At 47.0% G+C, this 25710-nt stretch overlaps 1 protein-coding gene and 3 pseudogenes across 5 annotated transcripts; 2 read left to right on the top strand and 2 right to left on the bottom strand.

Annotated features, from left to right (window-relative positions):
- Positions 1-1345: 1345 nt before the first annotated feature.
- LOC309336882 (uncharacterized protein) lies at positions 1346-12753 on the top strand. 2 transcript variants are annotated; one of them, XM_081853354.1, is made up of 3 exons: positions 1346-1860; positions 5402-5498; positions 10576-12753. In XM_081853354.1, the coding sequence occupies exons 1-3, from the start codon at positions 1801-1803 to the stop codon at positions 11940-11942; spliced, it is 1524 nt and encodes a 507-aa protein (XP_081709480.1). In that variant the 5' UTR covers positions 1346-1800; the 3' UTR covers positions 11943-12753. The 2 variants fall into 2 exon arrangements, with proteins under 2 accessions (XP_081709480.1, XP_081709481.1); XM_081853355.1 differs by having other exon boundaries at positions 1349-2101.
- A 3807-nt stretch (positions 12754-16560) lies between these two features.
- On the bottom strand, positions 16561-17179 carry LOC309337271 (histone H2A pseudogene; annotated as a pseudogene). Its single transcript has one exon. The product of its transcript is annotated as a histone H2A pseudogene (transcript).
- A 3025-nt stretch (positions 17180-20204) lies between these two features.
- LOC309337270 (histone H2A pseudogene) lies at positions 20205-20845 on the top strand (annotated as a pseudogene). Its single transcript has one exon. The product of its transcript is annotated as a histone H2A pseudogene (transcript).
- Positions 20846-24102: 3257 nt separating this feature from the next.
- Positions 24103-24707, bottom strand: LOC309337269 (histone H2A pseudogene; annotated as a pseudogene). Its single transcript has one exon. The product of its transcript is annotated as a histone H2A pseudogene (transcript).
- Between the last annotated feature and the right edge of the window lie 1003 nt (positions 24708-25710).

Genomic DNA, 25710 nt, shown 5'->3' with positions numbered 1-25710 from the left:
TCGGTAAGGTGGGTGGGGTTGGAAGTCCAGTAACATCCCAAAGGCTACAGGTAGGGGAGAATTCGTCCCCCATGAGACAGTGATGGGATGATTGGTGGGAGAATTCGTCTCAGACCTAAACATTTATCACCTGTTACAATCTGACTCCTGTTGAAGGCACAGCTGCTGCAGCCAGTTGAAAGCCACTTGTGAGTATCATGTATTGCTTGGCAAGTAGAACGTTTTGGCTCCCAAACGCCGCAAACCCGGAAGTGAGTGTTCCAGTTTGCGAACATTCTTCAGAACCCCAACATCTGATGTGATTTCCGCAACTTCCTGCAGCCAATCGAAAGCCGTGCCTTGGTTTTCAAATGTTTTGGAAATCGAATGGACTCCGTTCGACTTCCAAGGTACCACTGTACTTCAGTTGAGAATCCGGCATTGCAGGGGGTTGAATTAGATCACCCTCTGGTTGTCTTCCATCCCTACAATTTTATGATTCTATGGAAGAGTGTACCTGGGGGGGGGGGTAAAGTCAAACCACTGAAGAGTCACAGCGCCTGCTGTCGCTGTAGAGACTGATGTAGGAGAGACCTGTTTTGTTGCAAGTGGGGCAGATGAAGGTATCCAGTTGTGCCGCTGGAGATGCCCCATGGCGTTTCTTCTCTCTGGGCTCCTCCCAGCAGTCATCCCCCCTGTTTGAGCAGGGCAGGCTGATTCTTGACCAAGTTGATCACCCTGTGTGCCCTACACCCATGGCAATCCTGGGGTCTGGAGGAACTGCATGAAGTCTGAAGGAGCCTGACTCTCCTGGTCATAAAGATAAAGGTAAAGGGACCCCTGAGCATTAGGTCCAGTCGTGACTGACTCTGGAGTTGCAGTGCTCATCTCGCTTTATCAGCCAAGGGAGCCGGTGTACAGGTTCCGGGTCATGTGGCCACTTCTAAGCCGCTTCTGGTGAACCAGAGCAGTGCACGGAAACGCCATTTACCTTCCCGCTGGAGTGGTACCTATTTATCTACTTGCACTTTGACGTGCTTTCGAACTGCTAGGTTGGCAAGGAGCAGGGACCGAGCAACGGGAGCCCACCTTGTCACGGGGATTCGAACCGCCAACCTTCTGATCGGCAAGTCTTAGGCTCTGTGGTTTAACCCACAGCGCCACCCTCTCTTGGTCATAGGTGCCGGCTAACTGGGTGACCAGGCACCCAGAAAAATCCCCATGAAGGGGCCCGGGCACCCAACAAATTTCAGTCCCAGGGTCATGCATGCTGCGTGGCACCCACGGCCCCGGGCACCCACGGCGGCGGGGCCACCCCCTGGTGCCAGGGCACAGTCATGATGCCTAAGGGAAGCAAGAACTGCATCGCAGGCACAGTCTTGGTGAGGAAGCCGACCCAGAATCACAACTCCTGGGAGTAGGCAGGCTTTAGGACCCTGAGGGGAGCTGACACGTAATAGATCTTCAGGCGCAGCCGCCACAGGAAGAGGATCTCTTCGGTCCCGTGGCTGTCGGAGCAGGGTTTGCTGCCGATCCTGGATTCGTCTCTCTCCTTGCACGCTGCACGCGCGTTCCCTGCGTGCAATTGCAGAATCCGCGAGACTTCCAGGAAGTGGGGGATCCCAGTAGATCCCAGTCTCCTCTGCTGCTCACAAGGCGGAGGAATCATGCGGGGCGGATTTTAGAAACCCAACTTTGCCCGGAGAGCCGATCCGATCCTGGGGGGGAATCTGAGATCTTTTTATCTCCCAGATGGAGTGACCAAGCAAGATGATTCCTGTGGTCCGCAGCTTGCGATAAAGGAGCCTGGCGCCTCCCTAAATGCAAACGGGAGGGTGGGGTAAGGAAAACGCCGACAGAGCTGAATCAAGTGGGAATCCGGTAGGCGGAAGGTGGCTCGAGATCTGCTGAGATCTGGATGGTTTGCAGTAGATCGGCAAGGGCTTCCAGCGCTCGGTCGTCCCACCAGCAGTGAAGAAATGATGTTCTCCACCTAAACATAAATTCCTGAAATGGAAAGAGAAAAAATCCCTAATCGGGAATAGACTTCCGCGTGAAATTCAGCTACGGCTCAATTCATTTCTGGCCCCGGAAATAAATTATTGCTGCTCAAAAACACAAGGTAACTCCACCGGCGCCCTTAAGTGGTTTTGGGTTATAGCTCCCATTCTCCCCGACCTTTGGCAATGCAGGCTGTGGCTTCTGGGAGTCGTAGTTTGAAGTATTTAGGAAATCACCACACAGGCTGTCCTTGCCCTAGAGCAGGGTTTCCCAAACATGGGTCTGCAGCTGTTTCTGGATTACAATTCCCATCATCCCTGACCCCTGGTCCTGCTAGCTAAGGATGACGCGGGTGGTAGTAAAAAAAAAAGTTAGAAACCCACATTTGGGGAAAATCCCACCCTGGAGGTATGCCTTTTGCCTGGTTGCAAGCTCTTGGTATTCTAGGTAAAAATAAATAGGATATCAGACAAAACTGGACACGGGTGGCGCTGTGGGTAAAACCTCAGTGCCTAGGACTTGCCGATCGTATGGTCGGCGGTTCGAATCCCTGCGGCGGGGTGAGCTCCCGTCTTTCGATCCCAGTTCCTGCCCACCTAGCAGTTCGAAAGCACCCCTAAGTGCAAGTAGATAAATAGGTACCACTTTATAGCGGGAAGGTAAACGGCGTTTCCGTGCACTGCGCTGGTGCTGGCTCGCCAGAGCAGCTTTGTCACGCTGGCCATGTGACCCGGAAGTGTCTCCGGACAGCGCTGGCCCCCGGCCTCTTAAGTGAGATGGGCGCACAACCCTAGAGTCGGACACGACTGGCCCGTACGGGCAGGGGTACCTTTACCTTTACCTTTACCTTTACCTTTACCTTTACCTTTACCTTTACCTTTACCTTTACCTTTACCTTTACCTTTACCTTTACCTTTACCTTTACCTTTACCAGACAAACCTGAAGACTGCCTGCCTCTGATTTAGCCATGCATTGGCTGCAGCTCCACCCAATGGCGAGTCTCCCAAGTCAGGAAAGGAAGACCTGTGACTCCTGGCCGTGTGGGACTCCAGATCCCATCAGCCACAGGCAATGTAGCTACTGACCAGGCATGGTTGGCGATGTTGCCCCCAGCTATCCACCCCCCCTTCCCTGCCATAGGCAGGTCCTAAGCCAGGCATCCCCAAACTTGGCCCTCCAGATGTTTGGGGACTACAGTTCCCATCATCCCTGACCACTGGTCCTGTTAGCTAGGGATGATGGGAGTTGTAGTCCCAAAACATCTGGAGGGCCGGGTTTGGGGATGCCTGTCCTAAGCCTGCTCAGGCGAGCTACCTGAATTCCTGAGGTGCCTGGGATTAAACCTAAGACTACCTCCACCACAGAGCAATGGCCACCTTCCCCAATCCCAGCCCAATCCTGTGCATGTTTCCTTTGGAGCAAGTGCCAATGAGTTCAGCAAGACTCACTTCCTAGGAAGCTTGTTTAAGGGTCGCTATTTTAAGTCGGCAGCGGCCTGCACAATTTCCTGGAAGTGGGTCCAACACAGACATCTTCTGCACTATACCATTAAACCAGTGTCATGCCACTTTAAAGGCCATGGCTTACCCCCAAAGAATGCTGGGAACTGGGAATAGTGTTATTTAACCCCAGGGAACTCTGGGAATGGCAGCTCTGCGAGTGGAATAGGGGTCTCCTACCTGCCTCACTAGGCCAATGGCCCATCTGGTAGTCAGAGACGTGCAACGACCCTCGGCACCTTTAACGAACTACATTTCCCAGAATTCTTTGGGGGGAGCCATGACCTTTTTTTGAGTGGAATAATAATAATAATAATAATAATAATAATAATAATAATAATAATAAAAAATAATAATAATAATTTTTATTTATACCCCGCCCTTCCTGGTTCAGGAAACTGGGCTCAGGGTGGCTAACAACAAATTTAAAACACTTAATTGATTCTACAAAAAACCAGCATAAAATATGGTATAAAGCGTAAATAACAATAAAATCAAAAATCATTTTAGGGGGGAAATCCATCCAATAAACATTAGATGATCACCGGGGCTAGCTGCCTAAATTAGTCCCACTTGGGCCAGCGAGGAGACCAGGGGAGAACCAACTGTGGGATCCCAGAGTGGGCAATCTTCACAAAAAGGGGAGGGGGGGAAGGAAGGGGAATAAAAGATCAGGCCAGGTTCAAATTGAAAGCCAGGTGGAATAGTTCTGTCTTACAGACCCTGCGGAAGGAAGTTACATCCTGCAGGGCCCTGGTCTCATGGGACAGAGCATTCCACCAGGTCGGAGCCATCACTGAGAAGGCCCTGGCCCTGGTGGAGGATAATCTAACTTCCTTAGGGCCCTGGACCTCTAAACTATGGTTATTCATGGACCTTAAGGTCCTCTGCAGGGCATACCAGGAGAGGCGGCCGCATAAGTACGATGGCCCTAAGCCATGATACTGCTTTCAATGTACAGTACGGATGGGGATGTGGTGTTGCTGTGGGGGGCCTGGTGGGCATTAAAATGGTGGATAAGCCACAATGCCTGGCACTATTCAGAGCGCTGGGTGGATCCACTCTGATGCCCAAGGATGTCAGACATTGTCCCTGCTCAGTATGGTCATACAGTGTATGTGAGTGTCTCCAGCCTCTTGACGATTTTGGCTGCGTTTTTCTGGGGCTTTTCCAGCTCTACCAGGAAACCAAGTTGTAATTCCTGCATTAGAATGGTAGAGTTGGAAAGGGACCAGACGGGTCATCTAGTCCAACCCCCTGCACTGCAGGATTCTTTTGCTCGAACCCACGACCCTGAGATTAAGTCTCATTCTCCACCAACTGGATGACGTTTGAGGTCCCTTCCAACTCTAAAGGTAAAGGTAAAGGGACCCCAGACCATTAGGTCCAGTCGTGGCTGACTCTGGGGTTGCGGCGCTCATCTCGCTTTATTGGCCGAGGGAGCCGGTGTACAGCTTCCGGGTCATGTGGCCAGCATGACTAAGCCGCTTCTGGCGAACCAGAGCAGCGCACGGAAACGCCGTTTACCTTCCCACCGGAGTGGTACCTATTTATCTACTTGCACTTTGACGTGCTTTTGAACTGCTAGGTGGGCAGGAACAGGAACTGAGCAACAGGAGCTCACCCCGTCGCGGGGATTCGAACCGCCGACCTTCTGATCGGCAAGTCCTAGGCTCTGTGGTTAAACCTACAGCGCCACCTGCATCCCTCCTTCCAACTCCTACAGATCCTACAGAAATCTGCTTCAGAATCTACTCTGCTCAGCACATGCTTGGATGATTATAATCTTTGGCGCTTCTCATCTTGTAAAGGCAGCATCTTGGTGCAGTAGGAGCTGCAGGCCTTGTTGGAATCTGCCAGCTCCTAATGGTTGCCTTTGTTCTGGCTTCTCTTTCCTGATTAGGTTTTCCTTTCTTTAAAGCCTAAGGTGAGGTTAAGGATGGAGAGAGAAGAAGAAACATCGAACCTGGACCCCCAGGACCCTAAGAAAGAGGAGACGCCAAGGAGTAGCAGCTCAGGTAAGGGCTTGGACAGAAAAACAAAGCAGAAGAGTATTTCAGTGGCAACCGTGTGAGTCAAAAGTTTGATTTCATCAGGTGAAAGGTGCATGTGCTTGCTGGTCTTTGGGTCCCTTCTGTCTGGCGTGCCTAAGAGGCTGCCTTTTGAAGTACAGTCATACCTCAGAAGTCAAACAGAATCCATTCCGAAGTCTATTTGACTTCCAAAACGTTCAAAAACCAAGGCACGGCTTCCGATTGGCTGCAGAAAGCTCCTGCAGCCAATCAGAAGCCCCATCGGACGTTTGGGTTCCAAAGAACGTTCACAAACTGGAACAATCTCTTCCGGGTTTGCGGCATTTGGGAGCCAAAACGTTTGACTCACAAGGCGTTCGTCAACCAAGGTACGGCTGTATATCTAAACTGGGTATCCTCTGGCCCACAATAAGTTTCTCATTTCACAAAGTAGGAGAATAAGCTAGCATTTTTGTCTATATTTGTAACTCTTGCAAAGCTGTTGAGAGACTTAACAGATGCATGCTTAGGTACATGTTCATAGAATTAAAAGAGGGAAGGGTTTTTTGTTTTTTTAGTTTATTAGATTTGAGAATGTTGATGTGTGACCAGGAAGAGCCTTCAAGGGCTGCTTTGAAGGGTGTGGATGCGAAACTGATAAACAAGGCAGCTTCCACTTCTTTCTTAGGCTTCCAAGGACAGTCCAGTCGGGCCCTAGCTTGTGCAAACTCCTGCACTGCAAACTCTGGGATCTTTTCAGCTTTTGAGAGATTAAACCAACATGTCACGATCGGTTTTTACTCTCAACGGCTGGCAAAACACAAAGGTATTTCAGCATTTCCGACTACATGCAGGAAATCTCTCTTTCTTAAAAATTATATCCTATTCAATGTAAAAAACCAACAACAACAAAATCCTGGACCTACAGAAGTAGCCTGGCCTTTTCTATGACTGCAAGTTTCAAACATGGAAATTCTCCTTGTACAGGAGGAAGCATTCAAATATTTGGTCTCACGGCCTCCACAGGCCAGCCCCACTTCTTCCTTTAAATATATGCAGTGGGTGTTGGTCACCTCAATGCCCCTTGCGCCCACATGCTTTTTCCCCAGGACTCACAGCAACAGAATAAGCTGAACTGAAACAAACAGATATTTGCCTAATGAATAATAGGAACCTGAACAAATTAATTTTTTTTGCAAATTCTGTGTGCCCTTTCCTTTGCAGCAGTAACAAAATTGTTTTGCATTGTTTTATTTTTATTTTATTTTTTTAAAAAAGCCATGTGAAATCCAAAAAAAAATCCCAAATCCTAATCGGCAAACATCCAGAACCAACATTAGTTGTCCAGGGAAACTCAGGGTAGATAGATGGGACTTTAACTGTTGGTGAAAGCACCCCAAAGTAAGAACTTAAGAATAGTCTGCTGGATCAGGCCGGTGGCCCATCTAGTCCATCATCCTGTTCTCACAGTGGCCAACCAGATGCCTGTGGGAAACCCGCAATCAGGATCCAAGCACAAGAGCCCTTTCCCCTCCTGTGGTTCCTTCAACTGGTATTAAGAAGCCTTGCTCCCATCACTCAGCCCGGACACTGAGGTCCAGCTCCAAGGGCCTTCTGGCAGTTCCCTCACTGTGAGAAGTGAGGTTACAGGGAACCAGGCAGAGGGCCTTCTCGGTAGTGGCACCCGCCCTGTGGAACGCCCTCCCATCAGATGTCAAGGAAATAAACAACTGTCTGACTTTTAGAAGATGTCTGAAGGTAAAGCTGTTTAGGGAAGTTTTTAATTTTTGATCATGTTTTTAATATTCTGTGGGGAGCTGCCCAGAGTGGCTGGGGAAATCCAGCCAGATGGGTGGGGTATAATTAATAAACTTCTTATTCTTAAGAAGCCTTGTTGCCTCCAGTTGTGGAGATAGAGCACAGGCATCGTGGCTAATAGCCATTGGATAGCCTTTGTCCTCCATGAATTTGTCCAATCCTTGTTTAGAGTCACCCAGGTTTATTTATTCATATTTTAGACTTTTAGAAGACATCTGAAGGCAGCCGTGTTTAGGGAAGCTTTTAATGTTTGCTGTATCACAGTATTTTAATATTCTTTTGGAAGCCGCCCAGAGTGGCTGGGTATAAATAAATTATTATTATTATTATTATTATTATTATTATTATTATTATTATTATTTTGTTTGTTAGATTTATATACTGCCCGTCATTGCAAGATCTCTGGGTGGTTCATAGATAAAATACAAAGTAAAAGCGCAAGTAAATAATGTAATTAAAAAGAAGGAAACAATAGTGGCCCCCTGTCTCCCACAAACACATTCAAAAGGCTGTGGAATATGAATCAGCTAAAGGCCTGGTTGAAGAGGAGAGTTGGTGTCCTTTCCTGTGGAAGAGAGTTCCACAGTTTAACCATGTGCTGAGACTGCAGTGGCAAGAACGTTACTTGCCCCAAAATTGGAAAGAAGCAGAAGTCCCAGCGAAAGAAGAATGGGTGCAAAAACGTTCCTGGTCGGGTAGGATGGCAGTAATCAAGATGAGCATTCTTCCAAGGCTGCTGTTCTTATTTCAGAACATCCCGGTGATCAGGGGCACGACGTTATTTAAAGATTGGCAGAAAACCCTGTCCAGATTTATCTGGCAGGGTAAAAGAGCAAGAATTAAATTCAAACTACTCACAGACCGTAAAGATAGGGGAGGGTTTGCTGTTCCGAACTTGAAACTTTACTATGAGGCCTCATGTTTGTGTTGGATCAAGGACTGGATTGTGTTGAAGAATACAGATTTGTTGGATTTGGAGGGATTCGATGCTAGATTTGGCTGGCATGCGTATCTATGGCATAATAAGGAGAGAGCCCATGAAGGATTTTCTAACCATGTTATTAGAGGAGCGCTACTTGAGGTATGGAATAGAAATAAGAGACTTATAGAAAAAGACACCCCATGGTGGCTATCACCAATTGATATTCTAACAATTAAAAAAGTTAACATGGAAGGACAAAGAGGGACTTATGAAGAACTATTAGTAAGATCAGACAAAGGGTGGAGACTCAGACCCTATGAAGACATAAAAGATAAACTAACGACTTGGCTACAATTCTACCAAATTAATGCTTTATGGAATGAACATAAAAAAACAGGGATGAGTGAGAAAAAGTCCAGATACCAGGTGGAAATAATAGAAGGAAATTCAAAACTGCTATCTAAAATGTATAACCAACTATTAGACTGGGATACCAAGGATGAAGAGGTAAAGGAAGTCATGATCAAATGGGCCATAGACCTGGGGTATAATTTAGAGTACGACAAGTGGGTTAAATTGTGGAATAAGGACATGAAATTTACAGCATGTGTTGGACTCCAAGAAAATTTACAAAAAATGATGTACAGGTGGTATATAACCCCTGTGAAATTGGATAAAATGTATAAGACCGGGGGAAAAACTTGCTGGAAATGTAAATCAAAAGAGGGCGACTTCCTCCATATGTGGTGGGCTTGCGGAGAAGTGAAAAGGTTTTGGGGACTTATTTATGATGAACTAAAAAAAATACTGAAATATACCTTCCCCAAAAAACCGGAGGCATTTCTCTTAGGAATGGTCGGGAAGGAGATTAGACGAGAAGACCAAACTATGTTCCAATACGCAACGGCAGCGGCCAGGTTATTATTAGCGCAAAACTGGAAAACCTCCAACATCCCAACTATCAGAGAGTGGCAATCCAAGTTATTTGAGTATATAGAGCTAGCAAGGCTGACACAGAAGATCAGGCATCAGAAAAACGTAAAATTTATTAATGACTGGAGTAAATTTATTACTTACATAGAAACAAATCTAGGAAATATTAAAATTACAGCAGGTATAACATAAAGCCTGAGAGGTTTTGACAAAGATGGTAAAAAGACACCGCAGGAAGATAATGTAGGAATAGAGCTCAAACCGTGATGGAGGGAAGTCAATCAATGTCATGTTGTATGTCGATAATGTTTATGTGTTTTCTTTTTTTTGTGTTTTGTTTTGTTTTGTCTTTCTTTTTTGTTACTGTATGCCTTTTTTTCCCTTTCATTTGTAAAAGAGCTTAATAAAAAGAATTAAAAAAAAAAAAGAATGGGTGCAAAAACTTATGGAATATGCAGAAATAGAAAAATAAAGAATCAAGATAAACTTTTTATAAAAGAATGGAAATGGTTTATTGGATATTTACAAGTGAACTGTAAACAGGTAAGAACATTGGCAGGGTTGTTGTAATAACCCGCAGTTTTATAAGAGTATATATTTAAAATAGATGAGTAAATTAAGTTAATTTGGATATGCAGAAAATATTTAAAATAAATTTTAGGAACCGCAGAAAGGAAGTCAAGTTTTGAAATGTTAGAAGGATTGTAAAATAATTGAAATGTATAAAACTGAAAACGATTTTTTTAAAAAACCATGCACTGCGTGAAAAAGCCCTTTCTTTTATAGGCCCCACCTAATAGCAGGATAAGGTCCAGTTGTAGAATGAGGTGACCATTTCTGTTGAGTTGGAAGCCATAGGCAGCCTTTAATATAAGAGGAGTTTGGACTTGATATCCCGCTTTATCACTCCCTTTAAGGAGTCTCAAAGTGGCTAACAATCTCCTTTCCCTTCCTCCCCCACAACAAACACTCTGTGAGGTGAGTGAGGCTGAGAGACTTCAGAGAAGTATGACTGGCCCAAGGTCACCCAGCAGCTGCATGTGGAGGAGCGGAGACGCGAACCCGGTTCACCAGATTACGAGACTACCGCTCTGAACCACTACACCACACTGGCTCTCTATAAATAAATAAACAAACTAAGCAGCCCCACCTGACCTAAAATGAAAGTAATGTCCTTTTCTGGAAATAAGGAGGACTGCAGCTCAGCTGGAGAGAGACTACTTGGCTTGCACCTCCAGCCTCAGGCATCTTCTGCTCAGGCCGAAGGCGGTGCAAGGCTTTTCCCCGCTGAGGCTCCTGAGACTCATTGCCTATCAGATATGGGGCTCCATCACCGGAATCTGCCCTGGTACAAAGCAGCTCCTTCCTGGTGTTCCCGAAACGACCTCTCTTGTCTTTCCTTTTCTCCAGAAGGCGATCAGACGGCGTCAGCTGCTCTCGCCGCCGCAACAGCTGCTGTGGCCGCCATCACGACCGTCGCGGGGATCCAGTCACGCATCTTTGCACGGCTGGTGACACGCCGGAAGCTTCTGCCGCGAGGGCGCGACGACCTGGCCGAGCTGGAGGAGATGGTGGAGACGGCCGCGTCGGTACGCCTCCGGGCGGTGGTGGAATCGAGCATCGACTCTCTGAAGGCCATGATGTGCTCGTGCCTCTTCCAGTCGCCGGCCGTCCTAGCTGGCCTGATCGACGAGCTCTACATCATGGAGAGGGCCTTCTGGGTGCAGCCGGGCCGCTCCGAATGGTGGGAGAAGGTGGTTCTGCCCCACTGGGACGACCATCTCTGGCAAGAGAACTTCCGCATGAGCCGGAGGACCTTCACGGAGCTGTGCGACCGGCTGAGGCCCGTCCTCGAGCGGCAGACCACCAACATGCGTGCTCCGATCACCGTCGAGAAGCAGCTGGCCATCGCCGTCTGGAAGCTGGCCACCCCAGATAGCTATCGCTCGGTGGCTGAGTGCTTTGGGGTGGGACGCTCCACGGTTTCCAGGATCGTCATGGAAGTCTGCCAAGCGCTCTACGACGTCTACCACCACGTGGTCCACCTGGCCGGTGCCCAGGAGGTGATGGAAGGCTTCGCTGCCAAGGGCTTCCCTCACTGCATCGGGGTCCTCGACGCCACCCACATCCCCATCATCGCCCCGGCGCACAGAGCCACCGAGTACATCAACAGCAAAGGCTACTACTCCATGGTCCTGCAAGTGCTGGTGGACCACAGAGGCAGGTTCACGGACGTCTACGCGGGGCGCTCCGGGAAGCTTCCTGGAGCCCGGATTTTCCGCGGCTCGCCCATCTTCCGCGCCATGAACCAAGGCACATTTGGTCCCGCCGTGACCATGGACGTGGGGGGCGAGCAGCTGAAGCCGGTGATCCTCGGAGACCCCGCTTACCCGCTGCTGGCCTGGCTGATGACTCCGTACGGCGGGCACTTGGACGCCCGCCAGCAGTGGTTCAACGATGCCCTCGGCCGCTGCCACACGGTGGCAGAGTCCGCCTTCGAGCGCCTCTGGGGCCGCTGGCGGTGCCTGCTCTCCCGCCTGGATGTGAGGGAACGCTATGCCCCCCGGGTCATCGTGGCCTGCTGCATCCTGCACAACATTTGCGAGACCAGAGGGGAGCCTCTCCAGGAAGGCTGGCAGGAAGTGGTGAGGTCCGTCTCGCGGTCTTACCAGCAGCCGGAGAGGCAGCCGGTGTATGCGGCCAACCCCCGAGCGCGGGAGATCAGGGATCTTTTGAGCACGTACATGGAAAGGAGAGAGTGGGGGAAGTCAGACTGAATCTGTTCCTTTCCCCTAAAGGAACCCTTGTTGCATGTCTTGGAAAGAACGGGCCTTCTCTGCAGTGACTCCTCATTTGTGGAATGCTCTCCCCAGGGAAGTTCGCCTGGCGCCTTCATTCTACACTTATAGGCGCCAGCCAAAATTGTTCCTTTGGTTGAACTGATCCACATCCTATTCCCTTTTAAAATGCGGCTCTTTTCGGGGGGGGTGTTATTGGGTCATTGTTTTTATTTTTATTTTATATATTGTGATCTTTGCTGTGAGACCTCCGGGTATAGGGCGGTATATAAATTCAATAAATAAATAAATAAATAAATAAGAAGAGACCATCTCTTCTGTCCCCATATGAAATAAAAATAAATGACCTTTTTTGACGGCAGCTATGAAATACGTGGGTCCTGGCTGGCTCTCATGTAGAGGGAAGGGATATCGTGGCATAATGGCTGAACACTTGTGCTACGAATTTGAGTGTTGCCTCCTCTCTTGTAATGAGTCCACTCAGGTATCCTAGACAAGCTTCTCTCTCTGTCTCTCTCACCTCCGCCATTTGAAGCCTGCAGATAATAAAACTAACCTACCTTGCAGGCTTGTTGTAAGAATTGCAAAAGAATGTATGTGAAAGGTTTGAATACGAGTACTGTGGTACTTTGGTTCTCAAACTTAATACATTCCGGAAGTCCATTCCAAAACCAAAGCGTCCCAAAAACAAGGCATGCTTTCCCCTAGAAAGTAATGCAGAACGGATTAATCCGTTCCAGACTTTTAAAAACAACTCCTAAAACAGCAATTTAACATGAATTTTACAATCTAACAATAACCAATGCATTGTACCATAAAATAAATAAGACAGTATGGTAGATGATATAATTTTTTTTAAAAAAATTATTACCTGCACTGATGATAGTCATTGTTTGGATGGGTTTTTTTTATCCATTTCTGCAGTCACACAATCAATCAATCATTCAATCAGTAGCTGAACTGGGTTCCACACAGTCACAGAAACAAATTAACTGAAAATGCCTCAAAAACAAAAATGCAAAATAAATAGCAAAACAAAAGCCCCAAGCTTAATCCGTTCCGGAATTCCATTTGACTTCTGAAATGTTTGAAAACCACAGTGCAGTTTCTAATTGGTGCAAGCGCCCCAAAATAATAGCCAACAGCCACATCAGATGTTCGGCTTCCGAAAAACGTTTGGAACCCGGAACACTTACTTCTGGGTTTTCGGCCTTTGGGAACCAAGGTGTTTAAGAACCAAAGTACCACTGTACAGCCTGAATATTCCTATAATTATATAAAACTGACAAATTGGGGGGAGGGAGGGAGGGGGGAGGGGGGCAACCAATTTGTGGCAATCAATGCCCCCTCGATATTCCCAAAGTAGAGTCTCTCAAGGCTTCACTCCTAACTTCACCTGCAATTGTCAAACTTTTTTCCACAGGTAGACACTGTGTCATGAATCGCAGAGGTCTGTGTGGCAGCAACAAGTCTGTTTAATTAGGGGTTGGATGAGATTAACTTCACATATACCCAGGATGTATTACCTCACCATTATCAATTACATTTAAAGTCAAAATGAAGTTCAATTGACTCATTTTCTCCTCCCATAGCCCCCTCCCCATCACACATAAAAATTAACGTGGGGACCCTAATATTCCAACCTACCTTGCAGTGCCGTAAGAATTGCTAAGAGAATGTATCGGTGTGTTTTCAGCAATCTGTATAAATGTTTAGAGTTACCATTATTAAAATGTGCTCAAAGTTGTGAGCTCTCGTTGTGCAAGGCTCCATTCCTTTGGGGACCCCCAGGTGTCTGGAACTAAGGGGGCAGACCATTTATACCTCTCCCCGCACTGAAATCCCATAGAGGTAAAGTAACATCTGCCCCACATCTCCCTTAAAAGAGGCACCCCTTAAGATCATTATGAAAGGGGGGGGGGGAAACAAGGGGAAAGCTGAAATGGATGTGTAGAAAATATGGGAAGAGGAAAAGGCAGAAGGCCAGTGTGGTGTAGTGGTTAGTGTTAGACCTGGGAGACCAGGATTCAAATCCCCACTCAGCCATTTAACTCTGGGGGCGGAACTTGAAGTTATGCTGACATAACTTATAGGGATTCTGCATTTGGTCACCTTTTCATCTGGGTTTGAGCTGAAAACCATTGTACAGAAGATGCTGTTTTTCAACATGGTAATGCAGAGATGGGAAATCCATACCTGTTGAGTTTTTTGCCTGTGGAGGAGCTAATTCAGACACATAAACTTCACTTTCTTATCTGTTGTTATTATTATTATTATTATTATTATTATTATTATTATTATACACAACCCTTCCATCAGAAACCACAGAGCACCTTACACCACACAACTACATAGCATAGTATCAATACAATGTAGAAATCAAAACAATTCTATAAATACAATTATAACGGGAATATTTGCATATATTCCCTGTTTTGCCATAGAGGCCACTTCTTCCCTGTCTTTTGCCATCCACCTTGTTTATTAGGATTGTTTGCTGTTCAGTAAGAGACACCTGCCTGCTCCTGCCACTTTAAAGCGCCCTAGTGTGCAGAAACCAGCAAATGAAGCTTTTCATGGTATGAGGATGAAACATCTCCTGCTCATGGCTGCAGATCAACAACAAAAGTGAAAGCTACCGGATGTGGCCACCGGGATTCTAACTCTGCTTTAGAGCAGGCAGGTGACACACCTGTGTCCTGATTAGGTGTTTTGGGTATTTAAAGGTGCGGCAAGCAACTCTGTGCAAGGTCTTTGCATGCAGTTATAGACAAAATGACAGTGAGAGCTCCATTGTGTAGGTCAGGAAGTGCCCATTGCTAGGAGTCTGTCTACGTCCGGACCTCTTGGCCTCTATGGGATGTGGACTAGATCAGCTTTCGCCAACCTAGTGCCCTCCACAGGCTTTAGCTGATGGGAGCTACAGCCCCCAAACATCTGGAGGGCTCACTAGATTGGCGAGAGCTGATCTGGTCCACATCCCACAGTGAGGCCACCTGTCCCATCTGCCTAGAGATTCTTAAGGAACCTGTGATTCTGGACTGCAGGTGCAATTTTTAAAACTGTTTGTACTGTCTGGTGCTGGCAAGACTCTGACACCCCAGTTTCAGCTTTTCCAAAGAGATGCTTCTGCCTTTTGGCCACTAGGTGGCAACCACATATGCATTTCTTGCAGTATTTCCATACTACTGTATAGAAAGGCTTGACCTTTTGGGTTTCTGCCAGCCACACAGCTGTTAGCAGCTCAAGATCCCTGGCTGCATGCCCAAAGGCTAAATTGTGCTTTTGCTAGTAATAATAATAATAATAATAATAATAATAATAATTTTATTATTTATACCCCAACCACCTGGCTGCATTTCCACAGCCACTCTGAAAAGCTCCCAGAAGAATAGTAAAATACAATAAAACATCAGACATTAAAAACTTCCCAAAACAGGGCTGCCTTCAGATGTCTTCTACAAGTCAGGTACTGTAGTTGTTTATTTCCTTGACATCTAAAGGGAGGATGTCACTACCAAGAAGGCCCTCTGCCTGGAGACAATCTTTCCATTCTTCATGCTGCTGAGATATGGAGCCCAGATGAAATTATGTACTTAAAGGCTACGGACTGGCAACCGACTTACTAGAGAGGCTAGCCAGTCTAGTTAAGTTTTAGAGTTAAGCTGTTTACTGGGCAATGTTTTCATAGGATTGTTTGTAAATCTCAAAAGTTGTACATTTCCCTCCAAAGCTAAAAATTAATAAAGTGCTGAAATATTTCTCTGAGCTTTTGTGTTATGCTATTAGACCCCCCCAGGGGTGGGGAAGAAATGAAACCACTGACAAGTACATGGTAAGTCCTTTAAAAGAGACCCCGTGAATACCACGTACACCTGTTCCATGGGGCCTCTTTTAAAAGATTCAACCTGTTTAAGACACATGGTTTCTCCTAGACAGAGGTGAGTTTGTCAGTTCTGCTTTGGTGAATCTTTGGATTCTCACAGGATGCTGATCCAAAACAGTGACCTGAGGCTGGGGGCTGGGAAATCCATAACACTTGTTCAACCTGTGTATTTCTGTTACCAGAAGAGCTTGTCTTTCCCCACAGTCCCGTTTACTTCAAGCTTGTCTCAGCAACCTGCGAAAGGGGTAGGGTGGGGTGAGAGGCCTTGCTGCTGCTACAAAGTGAGTCAGAATCCTTTGCAAATCCCCCAAGTGTACTAGCATTATGTAGCAGTTGGAAAATAATGCAGGGCCCTGGAGGCAGTGCCTTTTGGTGCAAACTGGTATACAAAATAGTTTGAAAGCTGCTAGTATAACTGGCTGCAGGTTGTATCTGACCATACAGCTAAAGAGGAAATCATCAGGTAAGTGGCCCATTGGAGCTATGCAATCCTTTTCCTAAAACATGGGGTACTGGTGCTCATATGGATTCATTGTGCATGCAAGCACAAATTAGCTGTCATAGTCCCCAAAATTGCTAATCGGAGTCACATAAAAAGTTGGGATTTCTGCTCACATGGAATTTAAGTGTCAGCTTAAAAGTGATTTTTTAAATGGCCTAACATGACCCTGAAACCTCACTTCCCAGGCGTCTTAAAAATCAATGGGCCAATTTTCCCAGCCAACAGCTTAATTTATTTACGAGTGGTTTCGTTCTTCTAGGAACGTTGTAGGTGGCTCTGAAAAGAGCCTTTGGGTCTGGATCTTTGGTCGCCCTCGGCAGGACTTTTTGCCATTTGCTCCTTACTGAACTGCAACGGGCGCGGTGCTGGCCTTGAGGGCCATTTTGGTCCCTTTGGCGGCCTTGGTCACGGGTTTGGCCGCGGCCTTGGCGGCGGCCGCGCTATGCAGAGCTTCGGTCTTCTTGGGCAGCAAGACGGCGTGGATGTTGGGCAAGACTCCGCCCTGCGCGATGGTCACACCGCCCAGCAACTTATTTAGCTCCTCATCGTTGCGCACCGCCAACTGCAAGTGGCGCGGGACGATCCGACTCTTCTTGTTGTCTCTTGCTGCGTTGCCGGCCAGCTCCAGGATCTCGGCGCTGAGGTACTCGAGCACCGCGGCCAAATAAACGGGCGCTCCGCCGCCGATGCGCTCGGCGTAGTTTCCCTTGCGCAGCAGGCGGTGGACTCTGCCCACGGGAAACTGCAGGCCGGCTCGGGAAGAGCGGGACTTGGCCTTGGCTCGTGCCTTCCCGCCTGTCTTGCCGCGACCCGACATCTTCAGAAACGCCCGACCCGTATCTGGACGAAAGAAGGAAAGGAATGCAGGTGCTTCGAGGGGGCGCCTTTTATTCGTTTCTTGAGCGGGCTGTGATTGGTCGAAGATGAACAGGCCAATAGAAAAAAGGATTCTATTTCCAAACCAATGGGAAACGAGTGCGCGCGGGTGGGGTCCTGGGAGAGGGGAACAGAGTTAGAATATATTTATATTGTAGGAGGGCAAATAGTATTTCTCTCTGCTTTCGATTCATCCGACCCTTCGCGAATGTTTTTCTAATGGAAATTTTGGTTCTTGTGGCTCTCCCCCTTTTTTTTTTTACCCACACGATGTTTGGTGAGAGCTGGGGATATTTTGCAAGTTTCCCCTGTGCTTTGAGTTCCTAGCCGACTCCTTTGCTTATACATTTCCAGCGCGTGAAAGCTACAACGGTCCTCCAAGAAACCTGTTACGGAGTTTACGTTAGACAGTTCCCTGCGATACTTCGTTAAAGTGCCCCTCTAGACTCCAAGACTGAATATGCGCAGGCTGCGGAGGAGAAAGCAGAAGGGGGCGGGGCTTGATGCTCCTGAGCAGTTTGGGAAATGGCGGCCAAACGCTTCAGATTTTCCCGCCTTTTTCCCTCCCCGGCACCTCGCTCGCCTGCCTGAGGGAAAAGTGCCGTTCGAAAAGACACTTCTGGGAGACGTTGTAAATTTAATCAGTTTTGACGTTCACATAGGCAAAAGAAGGTTACCAACAAATAACATCTGAGGAGATAACTCATTTTAATATTTCCTTTTAAAATATAATCTTGTCCGACATGGTTACTTTTCATGAACTTAAATTCTATTTCAGAAACTTTTGATTTTCAGTAATAATTACTCCTATGTATAATCTTATACATAGCCACGTTCTCGTCTGTTGCCACAAACACAGCAGTCTTTATGGCAACTTAAAAAAACTAAGAAGTATATTCTGGCAGGAGCTTTTTTTCCGCTGCAGTCTTACATTTATCTTACATTTCTTTAAATTTACAGATGTTAAGAATTTACAGATTGTGTGCCCTCTTACCTGTGAGTAAGACACTGAATACAGCGGGACACACCTAGGATATACTACTTCTTCCAGGTTTCTGAGGAAATTGGAATATCATACTGAACTGCCTTTTTTGGGTGTATTGTTTCATTTTGAGATTTGATTGTTTTCTTGAAACGTGCACAGAAATATTCTGGGCGTTTGTATTAGGCGGCCATTAAATCGAAATAATAATAGGATTACTCTGTATGTCTATAGTGCGTCTGATTTGATTCTCTCACAAGCGCAGCCTTAAATTGTTCCTGGTTAAATCACTGAGAGTCTGAAACCTGGAAAAAGATTTCAAATCTACGTTATTTCATTAATTCGTTCATTCATTCGATTTATATACTGTCCGTCATCATAAGATCTCAGGGCGGTTATTGCCAACGAATGTCAGAGAGGCAGGTTGAGCATGGCTTTTGTTAATTTCTGTAGCAGTCAAAGGTTTTAGAGTTGCAGCAAAACAATTTCAGGAATTTCTGCATTCACTTCACATTAGGACCGGACTGAGATGTGATCCAAGCGCCACTGTATTTTCCAGACAATTCCAGCATATTAGCCATCGCCATAAACTGTCCCTAGCTATTATTGTATTCATATTGCTATCCACTATCAAGTCTTTTTCATTTACCAATTGCCAAATCCGCACAGTACTATAGAACCACAGAACATCCTGGCTTCCTTTCACCTTTCAGTCATCCCACTTTCTGTGTAAACATTTTTGACACCACAAAAAAATCCTTCTTCTGTTCCTGGATGTCCAAATTAACGCGTGAGGTTTTGTTGGCAGATTCCCTACCCCCCTTTTGGTACTTATCCCGTCCTTTACTCAGTGGGAACAGTCTGGCTTAAATATATGCATTCATTGACCTTTGTTACTAACTTATTCTTAAATTACTAACCTAAGTTGCAGACCAATCAGAACCTACTTTTTAAGAATCCAACGTGTATTAATCATCAGGATGATTAGTAAACAAAACCGGAGTTTGTGTATGTGCATAAAAAGGCTGACATCAAGGCAGCTTTCCTGCCTCTCCATTGGCCTTTGCTGTTCTTACATAACGGAGAGCTTCGTGACCACGACAACTTGTTCGTTGTTTTGTGACATTTTGGTTTCTTCTAATAAATGTATTGTGGGATCATGCACTGAAACGTGCAGAGCTATGGCAAAGCTTCAGTTTCAAAGAATCCACGATCCCCGAGTCGATACCACTCACAGTACCACCAGATGATGCATCCCTAGTATGATCTCGCTAGGGAAACCTTTTTTGTTTTGCTCAGTCGTCTTTGCATTGGTAATCGACGTTATAAATTGCCTCCGAGTTTTATTTTTTTTTTCCTTTCCTTTTCTGATTCCACTTTGGTACGCAAGTATATTTGCCCTTCATACAGCGCGGGGGACACGAGATTGATCGGAGTAAAGATAATAAACTCCTATCTGAGATTATAAATCACTGCAAACCACCTCGAGTACGTGGACGCCAACATGAAGGAACAGAAAATTCAAAAGATTGGGTTGCTACGTGAAAACAGCCAATGAGGCAGTCTACATTAAATATATTCTAAATTAATATGTTCCCAATGATATGTAGCTTTCCCGCCCCGGAAATGTACAGTATAAGCAAACGAAACGGCAAAAACTCTATACTGTACACAGGGAAAACTTGCAAAATATCCCCAGCTCTCACCAAACATGGGTAAGAAAGCAACAACCCGCGAGCATCAATATTTCCATTAGAAAAACATTCGGGAAGGGTAGGGTGAACAGAAAGCAGAGAGAGAGACACTCTTTGCCCATTCTTCTACAATATAAATATATTCTAAATTAATCTGTTCCCCTCTCCCAGGACCCCACCCGCGCGCACTCGTTTCCCATTGGTTTAGAAATAGAATCCTTTTTTCTATTGGCCTGTTCATCTTCGACCAATCACAGCCCGCTCAAGAAACGAATAAAAGGCGCCCCCTCCAAGCACCTGCATTCCTTTCCTTCTTTCGTCCAGATACGAGTCGGGCGTTTCTGAAGATGTCGGGTCGCGGCAAGACAGGCGGGAAGGCACGAGCCAAGGCCAAGTCCCGCTCTTCCCGAGCCGGCCTGCAGTTTCCCGTGGGCAGAGTCCACCGCCTGCTGCGCAAGGGAAACTACGCCGAGCGCATCGGCGGCGGAGCGCCCGTTTATTTGGCCGCGGTGCTCGAGTACCTCAGCGCCGAGATCCTGGAGCTGGCCGGCAACGCCGCCAGGGACAACAAGAAGAGCCGCATCATCCCGCGCCACTTGCAGCTGGCCGTGCGCAACGATGAGGAGCTGAACAAGCTGCTGGGCGGGGTCACCATCGCGCAGGGCGGAGTCTTGCCCAACATCCACGCCGTCTTGCTGCCCAAGAAGACCGAAGCTCTGCATAGCGCGGCCGCCGCCGCCAAGGCCGCGCCCAAGCCCCTCACCAAGGCCGCCAAAGGCACCAAGGCGCCCCTCAAGCCCAGCACCGCGCCCCTCGCGGTCCAGTGAGGCCAAAGGGCCAAATAGCCCGGACCACGGCCGGCCACAAAGCAATCCAGACCCAAAGGCTCTTTTCAGAGCCACCCACAACGCTCCCAAAAGAACGGAAACACTGCCGTCCAAAGTAATATTAAACCTCTGCGCTCGTTCGGACACTTTACCCATTGCTTCGAAAAACGCCTCCCAAGTGAAGGCTCCCTATCATTTTACGCCTTAAAAACACCTTGAGGCTGCTGCAGGTCATAAGTGGGAAGTCTATATACACATCCCTGCTTGCTTTACAAACCTCTGTCCCATGGGAATGGAAATAGACCTTTTCATCTGGCTGCCCACTTACACATTATTACAGCTTGTTGAGCCAATAGCAGTTATTTTCTGCTGGCATCCACAACACAGTATGAGCACTAGGACCCCATGTACTGTTAAAAGCACTGCGTAACCCCAACAACCTGCGTAACCCCCAACAACTAAGCAACAACCTAATCCCCTAAATTTGCAGTTGCAGCCTGTAGCCAGGAATACTTAGTAGCTTTCCAACTTTTTATTTTGTATTCCAACTTGCACAAAAAGACGCTGGCTCCAGTGCTCTGCTCTGTTTTCCACCTGCTACAGAATGCTACATCTGGGAGATGTGGAAATAGCATTAATACGGATTGCTATATAAATCCCTATATTTATACAAGTATCTACTTAAAGTTAGGCCCCAATCAGAAAGGATATGGAGTTTGGAAGACTCAAGATTTACCCACCCGGGAAGAGTGGCAGTTGAAGTTGATGGACTACATGGAATTGGCGGAAATGACTGGCAGAATCCGAGACCAGGGAGTAGAGATGGTGGAAGAAGATTGGAAGAAATTTAAAGATTATCTACAGAAATATTGTAAAATTAAGGAATGTTAGAAAGATGTTGGAATGAAGTTACATGGCTTTAGCAGAAATGTTATAAAGAATTAAGTACAATAGATTGTAAATGGATTAAAGGAAAAAATAATGTTAGAATTTGTCAAGTTAAATGATAGGACAGAAAATTGAGGAAGATGGAAAGGATTTGCTGAAACAATTAATCGAAGTGGGATACAAAAAAAGGGAGGTGTGAGGAGGTCGCTGAAACAAGTAAAAGAAAGTTAATAACATTGAAAGTATTGGATGTGGTTTTTTTAATTGTTTTTGTTTTATTTTTGTTATGTATATGTAGTATTTTTGTCTTTGTATTGTATTGTATGGTTTTGTTATGTTTAATTTTTTTTCTTTTTTTCTGTAACTTTCAAAACTTTAATAAATATTATTTTAAAAAAACAAACAGAAAGGATATGGAGTTGCCACAACTATTATGTAGTGCACTTGAGAGCATACACATAACAGAAAGTGATGGGAGGAGGGCACCAAATAAATATTTAGGAAGCATATTTTTTTCTTTGCGCTGGGCTCCGTATTACTCAAGTCTGCTCCTAGCCTGGGCTTTCCTCTAATGTGGATTTCTGCTGTTCTTCCACAAGCAAATCTGACGAAGGATCCAACTAGCGTGCATCCGCACCTAGTGCTGTTTGAAAATTGAAAGTGCATGAAGTATGGATCTCTAACTACCTAAATGTAATTTGATTCGGTTGTCTGTGCACTGTGCTGTGAGGGGTTTGCCTCAGGGAGGCATTACTGGGAGGTAACAATAATTTCGCGGGGTGGGCGCTGGGCTGTGGGTATTGCTGTGAATCTTTCAAAAAGATAGGTGACATTGCAGTGGGTCTTGATAGGGGATCTGGGCTCTGAAATAAGATCTCGATTTTCTGCCCTTGGGGACATAGTTCAGCAGAATCTGTGTTTATCAGGACTATGAGGGAAAGAGAATGGCATTTTTGATGCCAGTTCCAGTAGTTTGATTACCACTTTCATGGCAGTTGCTTTTGCTGGGGAGATAATCTTTCCCAGGGGTCAGCAAACTTATTCAGCAGGGGGATGGTCCACTGTCCCTTAGACCTTGTGGGGGGACCGGATTATATTTTTTGGGGGGGAATGAACGAATTCCTATGCCCCACAAATAACCCAGAAATGCATTTTAAATAAAAGCACACAGTCTACTCATGCAAAAACATCAGGCAGGCCCCACAAATAACCCAGAGATGTATTTTAAATAAAAGCATACATTCTACTCATGTCAAAACACGGCTGATTTCCGGACCTTCCGTGGGCCGGATTGAGAAGGCGATTGGGCCAGATCCGGCCCCCGGGCCTTAGTTTGCCTACCCATGATCTTTCCATTCTTCATACTGCTGAGATATGAAGCGCAGATGTACCTGAAGGCTCTGAATTGGACTTGAAAACTTTACCATCCCTCTGTAGTATGGCTTGCTAGAGAGACTAGCCAGGCTAGCTGCATGTCACTCAGCCATATTTCAGACGAAATATAAAGTTTTAACAGGGGTGGGGAAGAGACAGTGGTGTAGCGTGGGGGGTGCAGGGGGGGCCGGCCGCACCGGGCGCAACATCTGGGGGTTAGGGTTAGGGGGCGCAAATCCACGGGTTAGGGGGCGCAAATTACTTGCCTTGCCCCGGGTGCTGACAACCCACGCTACGCCACTGGGAAGAGATGAAACCATTGACAAGTATAAGACACATGGGTCCCGTTTTAGAAAGAGATAAGTTTGTCCATTCTGCTTTGGTGAATCTTTGGATTCTCATAGGATGCTGATTCGAAGCACTGGAGAGCGTGAAGCAGGGCGATATATTGCACCTGCGCAACCTGTTTTTTTTGCACCAGAACTGATATTGTATTTCCCCACAATCCCCTCTTTTTGCCAATTATTTTATTGTTTTTCAAAATTATTACACCCCATAACCCGCCCCCCGTTTCACTCCAAGCTGTCACTGTTTCATCATCCTAGGAAAGGGGCTGGGTGTGTTGAATGCTTTGGCATTGCTGCTGCTGGTACTTTTTAAAAATACGATTCAGAACTTTTTGCAAATCCCCCAATGTCCTAGCGTTATGTAGCAGGTGGAAAACAGTGCAGAGCCATGGAATCAGTGTCTTTTGGTATAAATTGGTTTACAAAAGAAAAAGGCGAATAGCTGCTAGAATTATTGGCTGCAGGCTGTATCTCTGCTTCACCAGGCAGGGGATCATCAAGTCCTTGTTGGTCACGGTGCTTATATAGATGTGCTGCTGTGGGTGCAGGGAAATGGCTATCATGGGCACAAAAAGGTCGATTTCCATTCCCATGGGACCGAAGTTAAGCCGGGATGTGTTTGCAGCCTTCCCGCTTGTGATGAGCAAGCAGCCTCGAGGTGTTTTTACGAAAGGTGTAAAATGATAGGAAGGCGTTTTCGAAGCAAGGGGCGAAGTGTGCGAGCAAGCGAGCGCAGAGGTTTAATTTTATTTTGGCGGCAGTGTTTCCGTTCTTTTGGGAGCGTTGTGGGTGGCTCTGAAAAGAGCCTTTGGGTCTGGATTGCTTTGTGGCCGGCCGTGGTCCGGGCTATTTGGCCCTTTGGCCTCACTGGACCGCGAGGGGCGCGGTGCTGGGCTTGAGGGGCGCCTTGGTGCCTTTGGCGGCCTTGGTGAGGGGCTTGGGCGCGGCCTTGGCGGCGGCGGCCGCGCTATGCAGAGCTTCGGTCTTCTTGGGCAGCAAGACGGCGTGGATGTTGGGCAAGACTCCGCCCTGCGCGATGGTGACCCCGCCCAGCAGCTTGTTCAGCTCCTCATCGTTGCGCACGGCCAGCTGCAAGTGGCGCGGGATGATGCGGCTCTTCTTGTTGTCCCTGGCGGCGTTGCCGGCCAGCTCCAGGATCTCGGCGCTGAGGTACTCGAGCACCGCGGCCAAGTAAACGGGCGCTCCGCCGCCGATGCGCTCGGCGTAGTTTCCCTTGCGCAGCAGGCGGTGGACTCTGCCCACGGGAAACTGCAGGCCGGCTCGGGAAGAGCGGGACTTGGCCTTGGCTCGTGCCTTCCCGCCTGTCTTGCCGCGACCCGACATCTTCAGAAACGCCCGACTGGTATCTGGACGAAAGAAGGAAAGGAATGCAGGTGCTTCGAGGGGGCGCCTTTTATTCGTTTCTTGAGCGGGCTGTGATTGGTCGAAGATGAACAGGCCAATAGAAAAAAGGATTCTATTTCTAAACCAATGGGAAACGAGTGCGCGCGGGTGGGGTCCTGGGAGAGGGGAACAGATTAATTTAGAATATATTTATATTGTAGAAGAATGGGCAAATAGTGTCTCTCTCTCTGCTTTCTGTTCACCCTACCCTTCCCGAATGTTTTTCCAATGGAAATATTGATGCTCGTGGCTTCTTGTTTTTTTACCCATGCGATGTTTGGTGAGAGCTGGGGATATTTTGCAAGTTTTCCCTGTGTATATAGTTCCTAGCGATTCCTTTGCTTATACACTTGCGGCGCTTGCAAGCTACAACGGTCTGCCTAAAAATCTGTCACGCAGTTTACTTTAGGCAATTCCCTGCGATCGATACTTCGTAAAAGTGCCCCTCTGGCTTTAGGATTTAATAGGCCCAGGCTGCGGTGGAGAAAGCGGAGGGGGGCGGGACTGGACGCTTCTGTGCAGTTGGGGAAAATGGCAGCCAAGCGCTTCAACGGGTTGAGGATTACAGAGACATGTGAATACTCTCCGTACTAGGAGAGCAGGAATACTGTAAATGCTGTACAAAAGTTAAAATAAAAACTAAAAAAATTAGGAGAGCAGCGAAGCAGTGTGATGAGTTTGAGGGGCCGCTTTCCTGAAGCTGGAGGGAACGGGAGGGAAGGAGTCGGCCTCTTTCAATGCTGGGCTGTGCCGGTACTTGAAAGCAGCAATAATAATGCATAATAATAATAATAATAATGCATAATAATGAATAAATAATAATGAAGGAGCGTCTCCACCCCCATCATTCTGCCCAGATGCTGAGGTCCAGCGCTGAGGGCTTTCTGGTGGTCCCCTCACTGTGAGAAGCAAAGCTTACAGGGAACCAGGCACAGGGCCTTCTCGGTAGTGGCGCCAGCCCTGTGAA

This window comes from Podarcis erhardii (assembly GCF_964252035.2).
Source record: "Podarcis erhardii genome assembly, chromosome: 2".
In the NCBI taxonomy this organism is placed as follows: Eukaryota; Metazoa; Chordata; class Lepidosauria; order Squamata; family Lacertidae; genus Podarcis; species Podarcis erhardii.
This window is presented reverse-complemented; position numbering and strand designations above follow the sequence as displayed.